The sequence below is a fragment of the Haemaphysalis longicornis genome, unplaced genomic scaffold (assembly GCF_048455015.1).
Source record: "Haemaphysalis longicornis isolate Haplotype H1 unplaced genomic scaffold, Haemaphysalis longicornis Haplotype H1 scaffold_12, whole genome shotgun sequence".
NCBI classification, from domain to species: domain Eukaryota; kingdom Metazoa; phylum Arthropoda; class Arachnida; order Ixodida; family Ixodidae; genus Haemaphysalis; species Haemaphysalis longicornis.
This window is the reverse complement of record NW_027526225.1, coordinates 27432748-27447050: the sequence shown is the minus strand read 5'-3', so window position 1 is coordinate 27447050 and position 14303 is coordinate 27432748. Positions and strand designations below refer to the sequence as shown.

Below are 14303 nucleotides of genomic sequence, written 5' to 3'. Positions count from 1 at the left end.
GGGCAGTTTGGGTTTTAGATGGCGACGCTCAGCTTTCGTGTGAGGCATTTGGATTTGTTTGCTGTTGTTTAAGTTTGGACTTTGATTCGCAGGTAGTTTGCACTTTGGTCGTCGATGCTTGGACTTTGATTGCAGCGGCTTTGGCTTTGGCATTTTGCCATTTGATTTTCGCACGCAAGAAAGCTTCGCGTTACAACCGTCGTCATTGTTAGATGGAGGGGCTTCCAATTCTTTTGTATAAGGCCTGCTATATTCTTAATGTAAAATGCTCCCATAGCTCAATTCTGCATGTTTTTTTTTTTTGTAAATAAAAGTGGTGTGGTATCTTTTGGGTCGGTTTAGAGGTGGCACTGTGCATCGCAACACTCTTAATGAACATTTTGCATCGCGCGCAATACACCCATTTCAAAAACTGGCAAATGGGTACGACGTAAAACACAAAGTTAACACAACTAAATTGTATTGGCGTCGTCATTGTCTCGTTGGATGATGAGCGACAATAAAAGCGTACACACCGATCGGTTGCTGGAAGGCCTCAGGAGGAATGTCTGAGCCACACAGAGGGAACTCAGATATACACAATCCAGGCACTGTGTGGGTGTGATGCAGAACGTCGATTAAACGTGTTGATATGCCGCACACTGCCCCTAAACCGACCGGCAAAAGATACCAAACTGCGCTCATTTACGAAAAGAATGCGTAGAATTGGGTTAAGGGAACATTTTACAGTTTAAAAAATTGACAGCTTTTTCAAAAATCTCAGCGCAGCTTAGGCTCCAACTCAGGTCTTTTGCGCCTATAAAACCAGGGTTCTGCCCATTAGGCTGTACAGTGGTGTTGTTGTCACAGTGGCTCGAAACAGTAAAACGAGGGTTTGAAGCAAAGCAGTAGGTAGCGCTAGGTGCTAAAAGGAAGGGTCTGCCCACAAAGGTAGCGTCACGGCAAACTGCGCTGGTCAGCCACATCCTATGGGGCTCTGACTCACAGGATGATGTCGCCATCGCTGTTGCCGCCAATAAACGTAGGCCTAGCCGTATTACGGACAGGTCAGTTAAAAAGTTAGGAATATTGCAAGAGTGGCAGACATTGCTTCTGGAAAAACAGCTTGCTTTTGCCGGCTCCTTGCGAAGTTTGCCCTTGCGGTGGCCTGCAGGTGGGCTGGCTGCCGTCTCAGGACGTGGACTGGCGGGTGGCCAATGGGAGCCGCCTAGGCCAGGTGGCCGGGGTGGCCACAGCTGGCCACCGCCTCTTCCTCTTCCACCGGGGACCTGTCGTCTGGGACAGCAGGTACGCACACCCCACCGTCAAAGCTGCACCCCCATGGACGTCAGATCTGGTGTGCACCATCTTGTTTGGTCATGTGTATATTTCCAGGCAGAAAGTTAGATGGGCGGATGAGATCAGGAAGTTTGCAGGGATAAATTGGTCGCAGATTAATAGAAGAGGCCTTTGCCCTGCAGTGGGTGTAGATATGATGATGATGATGATGTTTCCAAGAGCATTGAACATAGCTTCTGCCACGACACAGCCCGTTTACCTTTCCTGAAATATCAGGCAACGTAGCCTGCAGTGAGCTTCTCTCAGAGCTCGCTAGCTTTGAGACAAAATGAAACTTCGGTTCATTAAAATGGCTGCTTTGCCTTGATAACCACGGTGCCAATTTTATTGCAAACTTCAAAGAAATATTTGGGATACTAAGCAAAATATACAAAGCAGTGGCGACGCATCACCCACTTTCCGGCAATTTCGCTACGACATCGCAGGATCTTGTGCGTGCGATTGGCAGCTGCTGACCTGAGCCACTGCCAAGAACCATGACTCGCTTGGAGATTGTATAGTGGGGCCTCTAGTTCTATTTGATTGCATCACTTGAATGCAAGTGTGCGGTTGACACGCCGATGACTACATTTTTACTGCTGGCCCATATAAAACGCCACTTTTGTTCATATGCTACATGACTATCGTGCGAAATTTGAAATTTTTTCTATGTTTCTCACATTTTTCTGGTGAAAAATGTCTTTTTGTGGCTTGAATGGAGCTGAGTGAGTCACCAGTGGCTAGTTCGTTCCAAGTGAACAAAGTTGTGTTTCCTCTTCACGACCCCTTTAATTAACTAGGGACGTGGCTGTCAAAACAATTTCTTTTAATTGTTAAGTAAACTCTGTGAAACTTGTCAGTCTTGCTGTTTTTTTCCCCGCTGATTTCAAATATAGCATTATTTTTTGAGTAAGACAATTAGTTCCCAAGATATTTAGAGATGATTAGCCATTTTTGGAGGAACAATAGACAAAACAGTGTTGGCCATAAAACTGCAATCTTTATATTTTCCAATACTATGAAGCCAGGTGACTGCAATGAGAGAATTTGATTGAGTGTGTGATTGAGTGTGTGACGTGTCCTGTATCGCCAATGACTTCAGATAAATCCGCGATTTCAAGTTCCTTTCTTGGCCGATAATTCTTGAATTTTCCCAGTCAATCTGGTGGCTGGTTGCATCCATGTGCTTAGCAAGAGCATTCGATGTCTTCGCTCCTTTCCGACACCAATCTGTTGCTGCCTCAATCTCTGTTTAAAGTTGCCCGATTCACCGATGTACGCATAGTCGCCATCTGTGCAGGGAATCTTGTAGGCCACGCCAGGGAAAGATTCTGTCAGAAAACTGTTCTTCAGAACTGTTTACAACTGTTCTGCAGAACGCGAAACAAGGTTTCGCTTATACCAAGGACATAGGGTACAGTTCCTTTTGCAGCTTCCAGGAAGCAGTTCCTTTTGGTCAGTGTCTCCGCTTGATTGCAGAGATTCCACATGTGCACCTTATGTACCAAACATTTGTACCAAACTGGTTTCTGGTTTTCGGTGTGCGTGCCCGCAGTTCCTTCACGGCTGGTCACGAGTACCGGTACCGGGATGCGGTCATTCAGGAACCGACCGTCTGGGAGGTGGAGCAGAAGTCGGGCATACCTCTCCACCTCTGGGGTCAAGGAATGTGAGTGCTTTCCTTTCTTTCTTTTATATTGACTAATGTACAGAGTAGAGAACTTCACAGGCCCAGGCAGCCCGGGACGGGTTGTTTGAAGTGTTTTTTTTTTGGTTTTCTGGCAGGCCCAGGCCAGACTCAAGCTTAAGTTCATGGGCCTGGCCGTAATTATTTCTCACGTGAAGTGTACAAAAGAGCATTAAAAGCAATCTTTCGTGCTCATTTCCACGGGCTTCTTGATGTTATAGTTGTACGCATTGTTTCAAAAACGTGTTTTACTAGGTCTGGTAGTCACTGTACTGCAATTTTAATGACATTTTATTTACTGCATCAACATTTTAATGTCATGACGTATGACATACCAAAGATACGATTGCAAGGAATGTCAGGGAATTAATTTGGACGACCTGGAGCTCTGCACCTATGTCTATGTTTTAGTACATACCGCACCCATCAAAAAAGCAGCTGCTGGGGCTGGGAATCAAAACTCGCATGCTAGAGAACCACCACCACTGAGCAACTATTGCAAGTAAAACATTTCAATGCACGTACATACTTGTGGATTGAAACGCGGCACCAGAGGTTTGAGTATCTCAACTTGTTTCCGGAGACAGCTGCGTGATACACTGCCAAGAATTTGGTCATCAAATCCGATGGTGTCTCTAGTGTAAGAATATGAGCTATTATTGCGCCGATGTGATGTGAACTTGAGATGGTGGAAGCTAAGCTACGTCCACTACTTAACCCTAAAGTTCCGCATTTCAATCCATGACGTGCTGTAAAGACTAGATGCTCCGTGTGATTCCCTGTTACGAAGACACTCAACCAGATACAGTTAAACTTCGTAATAATGAGCAAATTGTAATTCCCCTTGAAAGTTCCTATAGAAACCAGTGTATTTAAAGTATTGTTTTAATGAGTTAAAATTTGCCCGTTACGGGATATAACAAACAAGTTTCGTTAGGAAATAAAAATTTGAGCCAATTTCACGACAGCGCGCATACCGGATTTAAGGCGGTGCACAACGCGAAAGCTATATTTAGCAGTTCAAAACTCCTGCCATGCATCCTCCAGCAATGTGCGCCAAGTTAGGCAGTGCGCTATGACTCCCACCTCCATCTCGCTGCGCACGGCACGCAGCCACGGCTCGCACGCCTGCAGCTGTTGTCATTTGGCACCGCCCGCTTTATCTTTCATCGTGCCATGCGAGTGATTGGAGCCGCACGAATGGTCCAGGCGGGAAGCAAAAGTGAAAGAACAGGAGACAAGGAAACGTCTATGATAACAGCCGTTACATCCTGCATGAAGCTGTCCAAGCCATTGCTCGCATCAACAAGATGCATGAACGTCCATTTACGGACTTTTTTCACCAAAATCCGTTTAAAATGTGAGTTACTTATTTTGAAGTGCAATAAAGTAGGTGCGTGACTTTTTATTTTTATCTACGGAATGCAGTTATTTTGTTGTGTACTGCCGTGCAGTAAGATCCAATTTAGCCCGCAGTTTGTTTAGGGCAAGTACAGTGCACAATATTTGCAGTAAATTCCTGCTACGGCTATAATGGAATGTTGGTTATAACGAGCGAATCGCGGCATACCTTCATTTTCGTTATAATGATGTTTAACTGTATAATAAACAAACTACCTTCAGCATCTAAGCCCAGGCCTGGTCATGCACGCACGGGCCTTACCTAGGCTTAAAAATAAATAACTGGGCCTGGGCTTGAGACTAACTTATGAACTCCTAGGCCCAGACCAGGCACGGTCTAGGTGTTACCAGCCCAGGTTGGGCCCAGGCTTTTAAATCAGGCCCATGCAGGGCTCTAGTACAGAGCTCGGGGCTTCTGGCCTCTCTTTGGAGGAAGGGTCAGCTGCTGCTTCAGTCAGTCCACCACTTGGAATGGATTTGAATGAGCACAAGTGTTACTCCTGTCACATGGCAAATCTACTGACATCTAGACCAAATGACATTAGTTGTGAATAGCATTAGTTTGGCGCTACACGAGAATACTGAATGACATTTACGCGAATGGCATTCAGTGAGGGAAGAATGAGCTCGGGGAAGCACATTCGCATTACCTTCCGATCCGGATGAGTAGCTTCCACAGCAGTCATCCGTCACTAAACCAGGAAGTTTAGTAATAAAATGAACAGCACTGTGTGTAAAACCTATTTCTGAATCAATATTTTTCCATAAATGTTGTTTTATTTATAGAAAAAAAGCACACAACACCTTTGCATACTCTACTTTGCTGCTGTACCCGCACGCGGATTTGTTACTTACTTGTTCCGGCTTATGATGTAATTGTCACCTAAAACAGAGCTACACTTTTTTATTTAATAAGCGAAATATTAAAAAAAATTATTTAATAACAAAATATATTTTGTTTTAAAAAAACGTACTATGTAAAAAAATATTCCGGATGCATTGCCATTGTTATCTTGCAATCCTGCAGTTTGCTAATCGCCACTGATATCATTATTGAATGAAATTTACTTTGCCAAACCGATAGTCATTTACAGGTAATATACAATTCACTTACTTGTGAGTGACAGGGGCATAAATTTAACTCGGGAGAAAACAGTGGGACAGCTGCTCCACTCACTGTTGTTGGAGAGAGCTGAATAAACGATTTCTTGGCCTGAATACAAAAAGAATTTGCAAGCAATTTGCAAGAGTGCGGTCAATGTGGCTTGCTCAGAACGCGCAGTTGCTGATCAATAAAAACTAAGTGGACAACACCTAAGCAGAGCTGCTGGTCAGTTCAAAACTGTGCTCAATGAGCTATTGGGCTAAAACAGCATCTGGATGTGTCTACGTGCGAAGAATGTCTATTCTATCCTGCAACGTGTTCCTGGAACAAAAATGAATTTTAGATGCAAAGCATCTCTTGCTCGGGGCTATGTCCGTCCATCGGCGTCCGTCCGCACCTCTACCCCTCTCCCCACCAGCTGTGTGAAAACGCCGTTCTCCTCCTCTCCCCCTCTCCCCACCCGCTGTGCGATAGCGCGCGCGCTGCTCCTCCTCTCCTGCTCTCCACGCGCCGCTCCCTCAGTTGCTGCTTGTCCGATGAACTGAATGGACGCCAACAATTCTGACAGTGAACTGGCGAAAGTGAAGCCGCTTCGAAACGCCAGCGTCGAGCAGCGGCTCCCATACTGCGAGAAAGCGCAGCCGCTTCGGCACGCCAACGTCGCCAAGCGGATCCGGATGCGGTTCGCCAACGAGAAGCCGCTTCGAAACGCCAGCGTCGCCAAGCGGTTCCGGATGCCGCTCGTCAACGCGACCGCGCCGCGAAAGCGGCCGCATGCGCGACGGGGGGGTTGGGAACTCCGAGATGCTTTGCATCACCACATAGTTCCCTTCGGGGAGATAGTGTAATTTGTTTTATTACCTTTAACCTTTATCGCTGTGGTGAGCAGGCAGAAATTAATGCTAGCATAGTGGCGTGTATCCGTTGCAAGAAATTGCATCATGACACTCGTCGAGGAAAGAAAATAAAAGGTTTGAAAGCTGAGTTTCCCATACATCAACATTTCTGCATATGAGCTGTCTATAATCTAAGCTTGCTTAGTGATTGCACTTTCCACTTTGTCATTTGCTTGCTTTGTAATGGCAGGCCTGGAGGTTTTCTTGCCCAGTGACGGGGCAACAAAATTTAATCATGGTAGAAAGGGAACTAAAGTTTTTCGAGATCAGGTCTTCAGAAGTGAAAGTGGCCCTGCTATTCTGTGCAGTTTCAGGAACGAAATTCCCTTTAAAGAGGCCATGAAGACAAAAATACAACCTTGTTCATTGGGTAAGAAACGGCCTTTGGCAACTTCCCTGAACTCTGTTCTAGCCACAAAAGACATTTTATTTATCTGAAAAAAAAAAAAAAGAAGAAATAAAACATGTCAGCAGAGGTGCATTAGAGGGAAGCACTAAAAATGTGATCATCAATGATGCAATCAAACGAAACTAGGTATGTTACAATCGCCCTGTCACATTTCTTGGCAGTGGCGTTGAACAGCGGCTGCCAATCACGCAATCAACATTTTGTGACATCATAGAGATGCTGCTGAAAAGTAACCGGTTCACATGTTTCCCCTAATGTCTGAATTATTTGCCATAAGATTGGTGTCATTGTTATCGTGACAAAGAAGTCTTTCCAATGGACCAAACTTGTATTTTGTCTTCACAGCCCTTTAAAAGAAACCTGACTCACCTGACTAAAGCTTGAGTTTGGGCTACCCGTCTGCATGTCATATCGGTGAAAACATCGCAGAGATGGGGAGGAAAAAAAAAGAAAGAAGCGCGTGTAGGTAAACTTTTATCGGTTGTCCCTGTCCCTATGCTGTTTTCACCGATATGTCTGACTCACGTCCCAATTGTACGTGGGTGCTTTTAGCAGACCTCTGAAAAGTCAAATGCTTCTTCTGTTTTGCAAGTTCTGGTGATCCAACTTGGGACCGGCTGCTTCTGAGACAGAAATCGCGGCCACTTGGCATGAATTCCTAGCTCACAAAGCTGTCTAACTTTGGTGTTTTGTAAACAAGTTTTATGGCCTGTTGTGATGTCCAGGATAGGCAGTGGAAAAATTCATCACAACTTGTAGCTTTTGCTGCAACTTGGCATACAAGTGGGCTGCTGCTGCCCTAGACCCGTGCTTTGAAAACTCACTCATTCCATTGGGGGGTACGGGCAAAAAATGGCGATTCAATCCGTTAATTTTCACCTGACCTAGGCCACTGCTCATGTGGTCCCATTTATTTTATTTCTTACAGTACCCAAGCACCATGTGTCATTACAGTGGAGGAGGGGGGTGGAGAATAGAATACTATACCGCAATCACTAAAGCATTGGCGGATCCAGAGGGGGGGATCCAGATGCCCTGACACCCCCCCCCCCCCCCCCCCTCAAGAAGGCCCCTCAGGTCGTAGAAAAAGTCTAGTTGATGATTTTTTTGTTTCTTGAATTTTTGATTTTCCAAAATTTCGGTGAATAAAAAAGGCTACTATCATCATCATCATTATCATCACTGATAGTGCCCCCCCCCCCACCCCCCCGAGAAAACCTGGATCCGCCCGTGCACTCTAGGCATTTTGCAATAAATGCAAAGTAATGCATTGAAAAAGCATATTCAAAGTTATCGCAAAATATTATATTCGAGGAAAAGATTTAACTGTGATAGTCGTTGGGAAAGACGACAATTTTAGCTATTGCATTTTATTTCTCTAACCTTATTCACATGGTCTAGGCATAAAGAGAGGTCATCAGGCTTGAATGTGCATTTTTCTTGCTGAATACCTGTTCTGGCATGAAATATATTCAGGAACAACTTCAGCCTAAAACCTGGCCTCCTTTGCTCGTCCAATGGTCCCCATTCAAAATTCTCTTTTGCAAGCAATACATTGATTCGAGTGAGCACAGATAAAACCTGCATGCCAAGTGCTAAGAATACCGGCTTGTTCGGTTCCTTGCGGGCTTGCGGCATTTCTTGCATTGAACGACCTTCTCAGGGGAAAAGGTCAACTGCCGTTTTTGTCTAAGTGTACTTGCAAGCTTTATTTATTCATTTATATTGTTTATTGCCAATACCTACATTGCCCATTGGGATTCGTTGTAGGGGGGTTAAAGCAAACAAAAAAATAAAACAGCAAGTTATAACCAGAACAAAGATCATGCACAACAGCTAACGAGAGAAATCACAGGACAGCAATGTACAAAACGTACAAAATGTAGGAGCGCAACAAAAGCAGTAATCATGCGTAACCCAAAACACAACCAAAGGTACACACAATGCCCTAGGAATGCAACACGATTAAAAAGGGATTTATTTCATCGATTCAAAAGGCTGTCCCAGTGGCAGTAAGGAAATTAAAATTGGAGTTCATTGGAACCTCTGGCAAGTTCTGGTCATTAATACAGTTTGGAAGAAAGGAGTATTTATAAATACATTTTGTATGGCAAGCTTTTCAACTGTACCTTTGCGCAACATTTGGGGGGTGAACTTTGCAGGTTCTACATGCCACACAGCATCCATGTGGACCGGGAAGGCAATGTGTGGACCACGGACGTCGCTCTACATCAGGTGGGTTCCCCATGGGGATTTATTTATTCATTTATTTCGCCCTCAAGGCCAAGGTCATTATGGAGGGGAGTGGGGACATAAGTACAAGGAGCACTAGAAGAATGATAGAAATGTCGTACAATGTCGTACAATGATAGAAATGTCGAACACTGATGTAGCGAATTATCGGATATAGCAAACTAAATACGAAGTTTGTATGGTCACGCTTCATTTCAATGACACCTATCCTTTTTATAACGAAACCGAATCCTCAAAAGCCGTGCGATATCAGAAATAACGAAGAGATATTTGGTTTCCGCGAGGCTCAAAACTCAACACAGATAGCATATTAAAAGCAAATTTTAAAAAACTAGACAAAATAACCATTTTTTAGTTGCTTAGGGCCCATTATTGCGTCGATACTGGGAAAAACTTCATTCCGCTCAGACTGTGAAAAGCCATCAGGCGAAGGCCGCATCCTCCTCCAAGTGAATAAGAACGCAGGCCTGTTTTGCCGAACGAACTTTGTTCTGTTGTAATCTCACGTTCCGGTCTGTTTACTTTGAAATGCCATAAGGAGACAGATGAGCAGTACATCGTTTATAGTGGGTTTGAAGCCTAGAACAATGCGTTTTTTGTCTAGGATTGTTGCGCCAGCCAGATTTCCGATTTATTAGAGACGATTTTTGCCTCTGCGGCTATAAAGAATACAGCCAAACCCTGTGATAACGAAATCTCACGAGTACGAAATTCCCGCCGCAACGAAATATTTTAGGATCCCCGGCGAATGTCCATATACGCCCATGTATTTCATATCTCACGACAACGAAATGTTTTTGGAAAGCAATCCTGTGTTAACGAAATTCGCTGCAAGTCCAGCTGGCATTTTACCTACCCATTTGAGGCTAACAGTGACCAAAAAGTGCTCAAATTTTTTTTTTGCCATAAACTTTTGCATAAACTTTTGCATAAACTTTTGCCAAAGTACGCTTGCATGACTGCTGCCATGTGTGTTTACTAATGGCCGTGCAGCAGGTGGTCGTGGAGGCAACCTCGCAGCAACACCACCAGGGGGCGACACATGGTGACTCATGGCGCGGCCGTGCAGCTTTGGCTTGGGCTATGCTAGCTTGCTACCGCTGAGCAGCACGCGCACATTTGCACATTTGTTGTGTGTGCGGCGATCGGCGTGTTTGCTCTCAGCAGAGTCCTTCAATGCTTCTCTGGTCATGAAACTCCCGGCCAAGTTTCATACAGGGACAAAGGCTACCGCGAGGGGCACCACCGCAGATCGGAGGGCATCGGGCGCGGCCGCCGCTGCTCTGTAGCCAGACCGGCAGGCAGGAACACAGTAGCAGCATGTCTGTTCACGCCAAATTTTTTCGTCACTCACAAAATGATGAGTCCATTTCAGTGACCCATGACACATAAACTGCCGATAAGGCTCCGAGCGTCCGTTCCCTGCCAAACGCGCTCTAACCACTTCCCGTACTGCCCTCCGATCAACACCATCGCCACAGCACGGCCTCCCCGGGCAGCGCACGAAGCTCTCCCATGGCTTGACGGCGGAGTTTCATGACCAGAAAAGCATTGAAGGACTCTGCTCTCAGTAAGATGCCTCCACCAGCCCAAGAGCGGAAGTTTTTATCGCTACAAGATAAGGCCCAAGTCAGTGGCCCAAGTGGAGGAAGGTAGGGTAGCGACGACGAGTTTAGAACTGCCGGAACCCAGCTCTACCATTTTGAAAAGCAAGGCTGCCACGTTTTAATGGCACACGTGCGCAAAACAAAACGTTGACGGCTGTGGCCCTTCTGGGCGTCAACAAAGCGGTGCTGGCTTAGTTCTGTGAACAGCATTGTAACCAGGTGCCCTCTCTGGAAAAGTTTGTCAACTGAAGAAGCTGGGCAGCGTGCGAGATCGGACATGCACGGTGCTGAGGGCCAAGGTGAAAAACGTGCAGAGAAAGCGAACCTGCGGGTTGTTTTGGATGTATTTGATGCAATCCGGTCGTTCTTAGGCGTGCACGACGACTAGCAATGAAGCACTCATTGTAGTGTGAGAACTGGGCTGTGAAGTTGCTGCAAGGTAAGGCTCGCAAAGTAATTTTAACCGACTTTCGGAAATAAATTTTGGCTTGTGGCTGATTTTCCTGTCGTTTATGTTTCATTCTCGCAGCAGCGAAATTCCTGCAAAAGCGAATTTTTTTGGCTTTCCCCGGTGGTTTCGTTATTGCGGGGTTCGACTGTATCGGATATAACAAGCTAATTTACTGCCCCGATAGTACTTTTCTATAACGAGGTTCGACTGTATATGCTAATGGCTTCTCACCACCAGTGCAGTGGTCACTGTCTTGGAGGTGCTAGTGGAGCTGCAATTTGCCAATTCATAACCCCGCGCGTATGCTCCCTTCGCCAGAAATGTGGTGAGGTTTGTTGGACAGCTTATCCCTTTCAGAGAAATATTCCTTCCTTTTTATTATTCTCATTGTAAGGAAGAATGGAAACCTCAGTGCAGTACAAAGGCCCCGGGTGAATTCCCTGGTTTGCCAGTGCTTCAGGGGTTTGAGCTGCGGAAATCTTTTCTTGAAATCCTTAGCACACGTTCATGTGGCCAGGAGCTTCGAATTCACTGCGGCTATCATTGTGAGATTCTTAGATGAGGTGCGAAGGTCCAAAATGCGGTGTTTTCCATTCAACCTGATCGAGCTGCGGGCATTCCTCAAAGACAGGGTCGTTGGCATTGTTGAAAATGAGCAGACCAAACACATCATGTGGTATCTCCTGTAGCATGTGGTACCCTTTGTCAGACTCTGTCGTGTAACTGTTGGTCTCACCCGCCGCGGTGGCTCAGTGGCTAAGGCGTTGCGCTGCTGAGCACGAGGTCGCGGGTTCGATTCCCGGCCGCGGCGGCCGCTTTTCTGATGGAGGCGAAAAGCAAAAACGCCCGTGTGTACGAGATTTCGGCGCACGTTAAAGATCCCCAGGTGGTCAAAATTAATCCGGAGCCCTCCACTACGGCGCGCCTCATCGCCTGCGTTGCGTCGGCGCGTAAAACCCCCACAATCAATCAATCAATCAAATCAATCAACTGTTGGTCTCATGGCAAAATGGCTGGAGCATTATGACCAAGCGGCGCATTTGTCTGAGTAGAGGCCTGTGCATGAAGTGCTAGCTTCTTTTTTTGTTTTTCGTCCATAATAAACTGGCGAGCCGTGGCCAAGGAGCTCACACTTTTCCTTGGCAAACGTCTCGTGCCAATGTTCACTGATGATGGCAAGACAGCTGCATGGTGTGGATAAGCCTCAGCGTGTCAGTCCACGACCTTCTTCACTGATTTTTTTTTCTTTTTGAATTCAAGCCTGGAGCTGTGACAGTATAGTACTTTATCTATTTATCTATTTATTTACATGTAGTGATGTCCAAATGCACAAGGCATAGCAGGAGTGAGTAGTACATCAGATAATACATCAAACAACAACGGACATACAATGCATTTGAAACGTATTGCATAATGCGGTTAGGCAATTTCTTCACAATATGTTCATCCGGTTTTTCTTGCAAGGAACCATTTAGCTTGTTCCAAGTACCGACAATGCTTGGAAAAAAGAATAACTAAAACAATTTACAAATAGCTGGAAGGGAACAGGCAATATTGCTATAAGTGAATGTTGGTATCAGAGTCCAGTTTATGTCCCAAGCTGGGTGCCAATGTGCCCACACACTCGTCCCTCAGCTTCATTGAGGCAGTGGGGCTCGCACAGCACAGACTCTAACGCAGAGTTTTGCAAATGGTGTATACTGAAGAACTCTGCCCATGACGCCTTGCAGCTGCAACAACAGATTAGTATGAAACTCTATGGGAGCGATTCAGTTGTGTACGCGGCACACACGTTTCGTGACTGCCGCCCGTGTCGTGTTTTGCTGCACACGGCGCACAGACAATTGTGCCACTCGTGTTCAGGTGTTCAAGTTCCGCGAGCGGCAGCCGGTGATGGCGTTGGGCCAGGCCTTCCGGCCGGGCGGCGGGCCAGAGCGCTTCTGCCAGCCGACGGCCGTAGCTGTCGGGCCGCGGGGCCGGATATTTGTCAGCGATGGCTACTGCAACCGTCGGATCGCGGTCTTCCACAAGGACGGCTCCCACCTCACTGACATCGGCCTCCAAGGTGGGTTCACTTTTGAAACCGCAATGCGGCCAAGAAGGCGGTAGCTTAGGAAACACACATTTTGCCTGCACAGCACTAATTGAATGTGGAAAAGGGCCACTGCATTGACGTTGGGATCAGAGAGCGTAACCGTACGTTGATGGGCCCATTACTTCATTTCACGGCACATGCCCAGGAATGCGGCTGTAGGCTGTTTGGTTTACGAAGATGTCATTCTGTTGCAGCTATGTGTGTTGAACCTTTCCAAGTCACGTGGTTGACTTTGAAATAAATCTTATCACCGAATCTGATGGTGATCAATGAATCTGATGACTGATGATACGTTTGTTGTATGAAAAAGCATGACAGACTTGTTTGCTAGTCCTTTTGTTTTTTGCGAAAGTTGCATTGCACGGTCAGTAATGGTGGTAGTAGTACACGGGAATACCGTATTTTCGCGCGTATAACCCCCACCAAAGCTGCGAAAATTTCAAGGGTGAAGAAGAGGTGCAGATTGTATGCGAGGTATTTCCTTCGGTGCAGCTTCACCGCAATGCGTATTGGGCCGTGATGCCCCCGCAGCAGTAATAGCAACTAAGCCACAGTTATCCCATTGAAGCTGCTTATTTTGCGCACACAGCTCAACAATACACCAACCCCAAAAAATGTATGTGGCAAGTCATCTAGTTACATAGTCAGCTAGGTAAGTTTTCTTGCATAAACAAATGCAGGGATGAGACAGCTGCACATAGTGCGCAGATTTGATACAAATTTGTATTTCTGCGCAAGGCTGCTCCAAAAGCTCGAAACTTGCAAAAATTGCGCCAAACTGCTCCAAAACAGTCTGAGAGCCAAGGATTATAACCCTTTCGTTAGTTTCGGTGGGGAAAAATGCTTACTGACGGTATAATTTTCCAGCACCCCCAAGGTGATGCTCTTTGTAAAGGTTTAATTGATTGATCATTCAATAAAACCTGCATAAAATTGTCCCCGAGAGAATTTTTACGGAAGTCACAGTGTCAGGTTGCAGATGTTATATTCTGTGCGTTTCTAAAGTTTTTCTATCGAAAACCATTGCAAAGTCATGTAAAAAAATACTTATGTGTTGTCCCCGAGAGAATTTTTTCGGAAGT

At 45.8% G+C, this 14303-nt stretch overlaps 1 protein-coding gene across 3 annotated transcripts in view; it reads left to right on the top strand.

Annotated features, from left to right (window-relative positions):
* Positions 1-14303, top strand: part of LOC144162517 (peptidyl-alpha-hydroxyglycine alpha-amidating lyase 1-like) — a 30512-nt gene that overhangs the window by 2947 nt on the left and 13262 nt on the right. For all 3 annotated transcript variants that reach the window (XM_077693085.1, XM_077693084.1, XM_077693083.1), the window contains exons 2-5: positions 1154-1287; positions 2873-2986; positions 8978-9050; positions 12990-13191. In XM_077693085.1, the coding sequence (XP_077549211.1) occupies positions 1154-1287; positions 2873-2986; positions 8978-9050; positions 12990-13191 (523 nt within the window). The remainder of the gene's footprint in view (positions 1-1153; positions 1288-2872; positions 2987-8977; positions 9051-12989; positions 13192-14303) is intronic.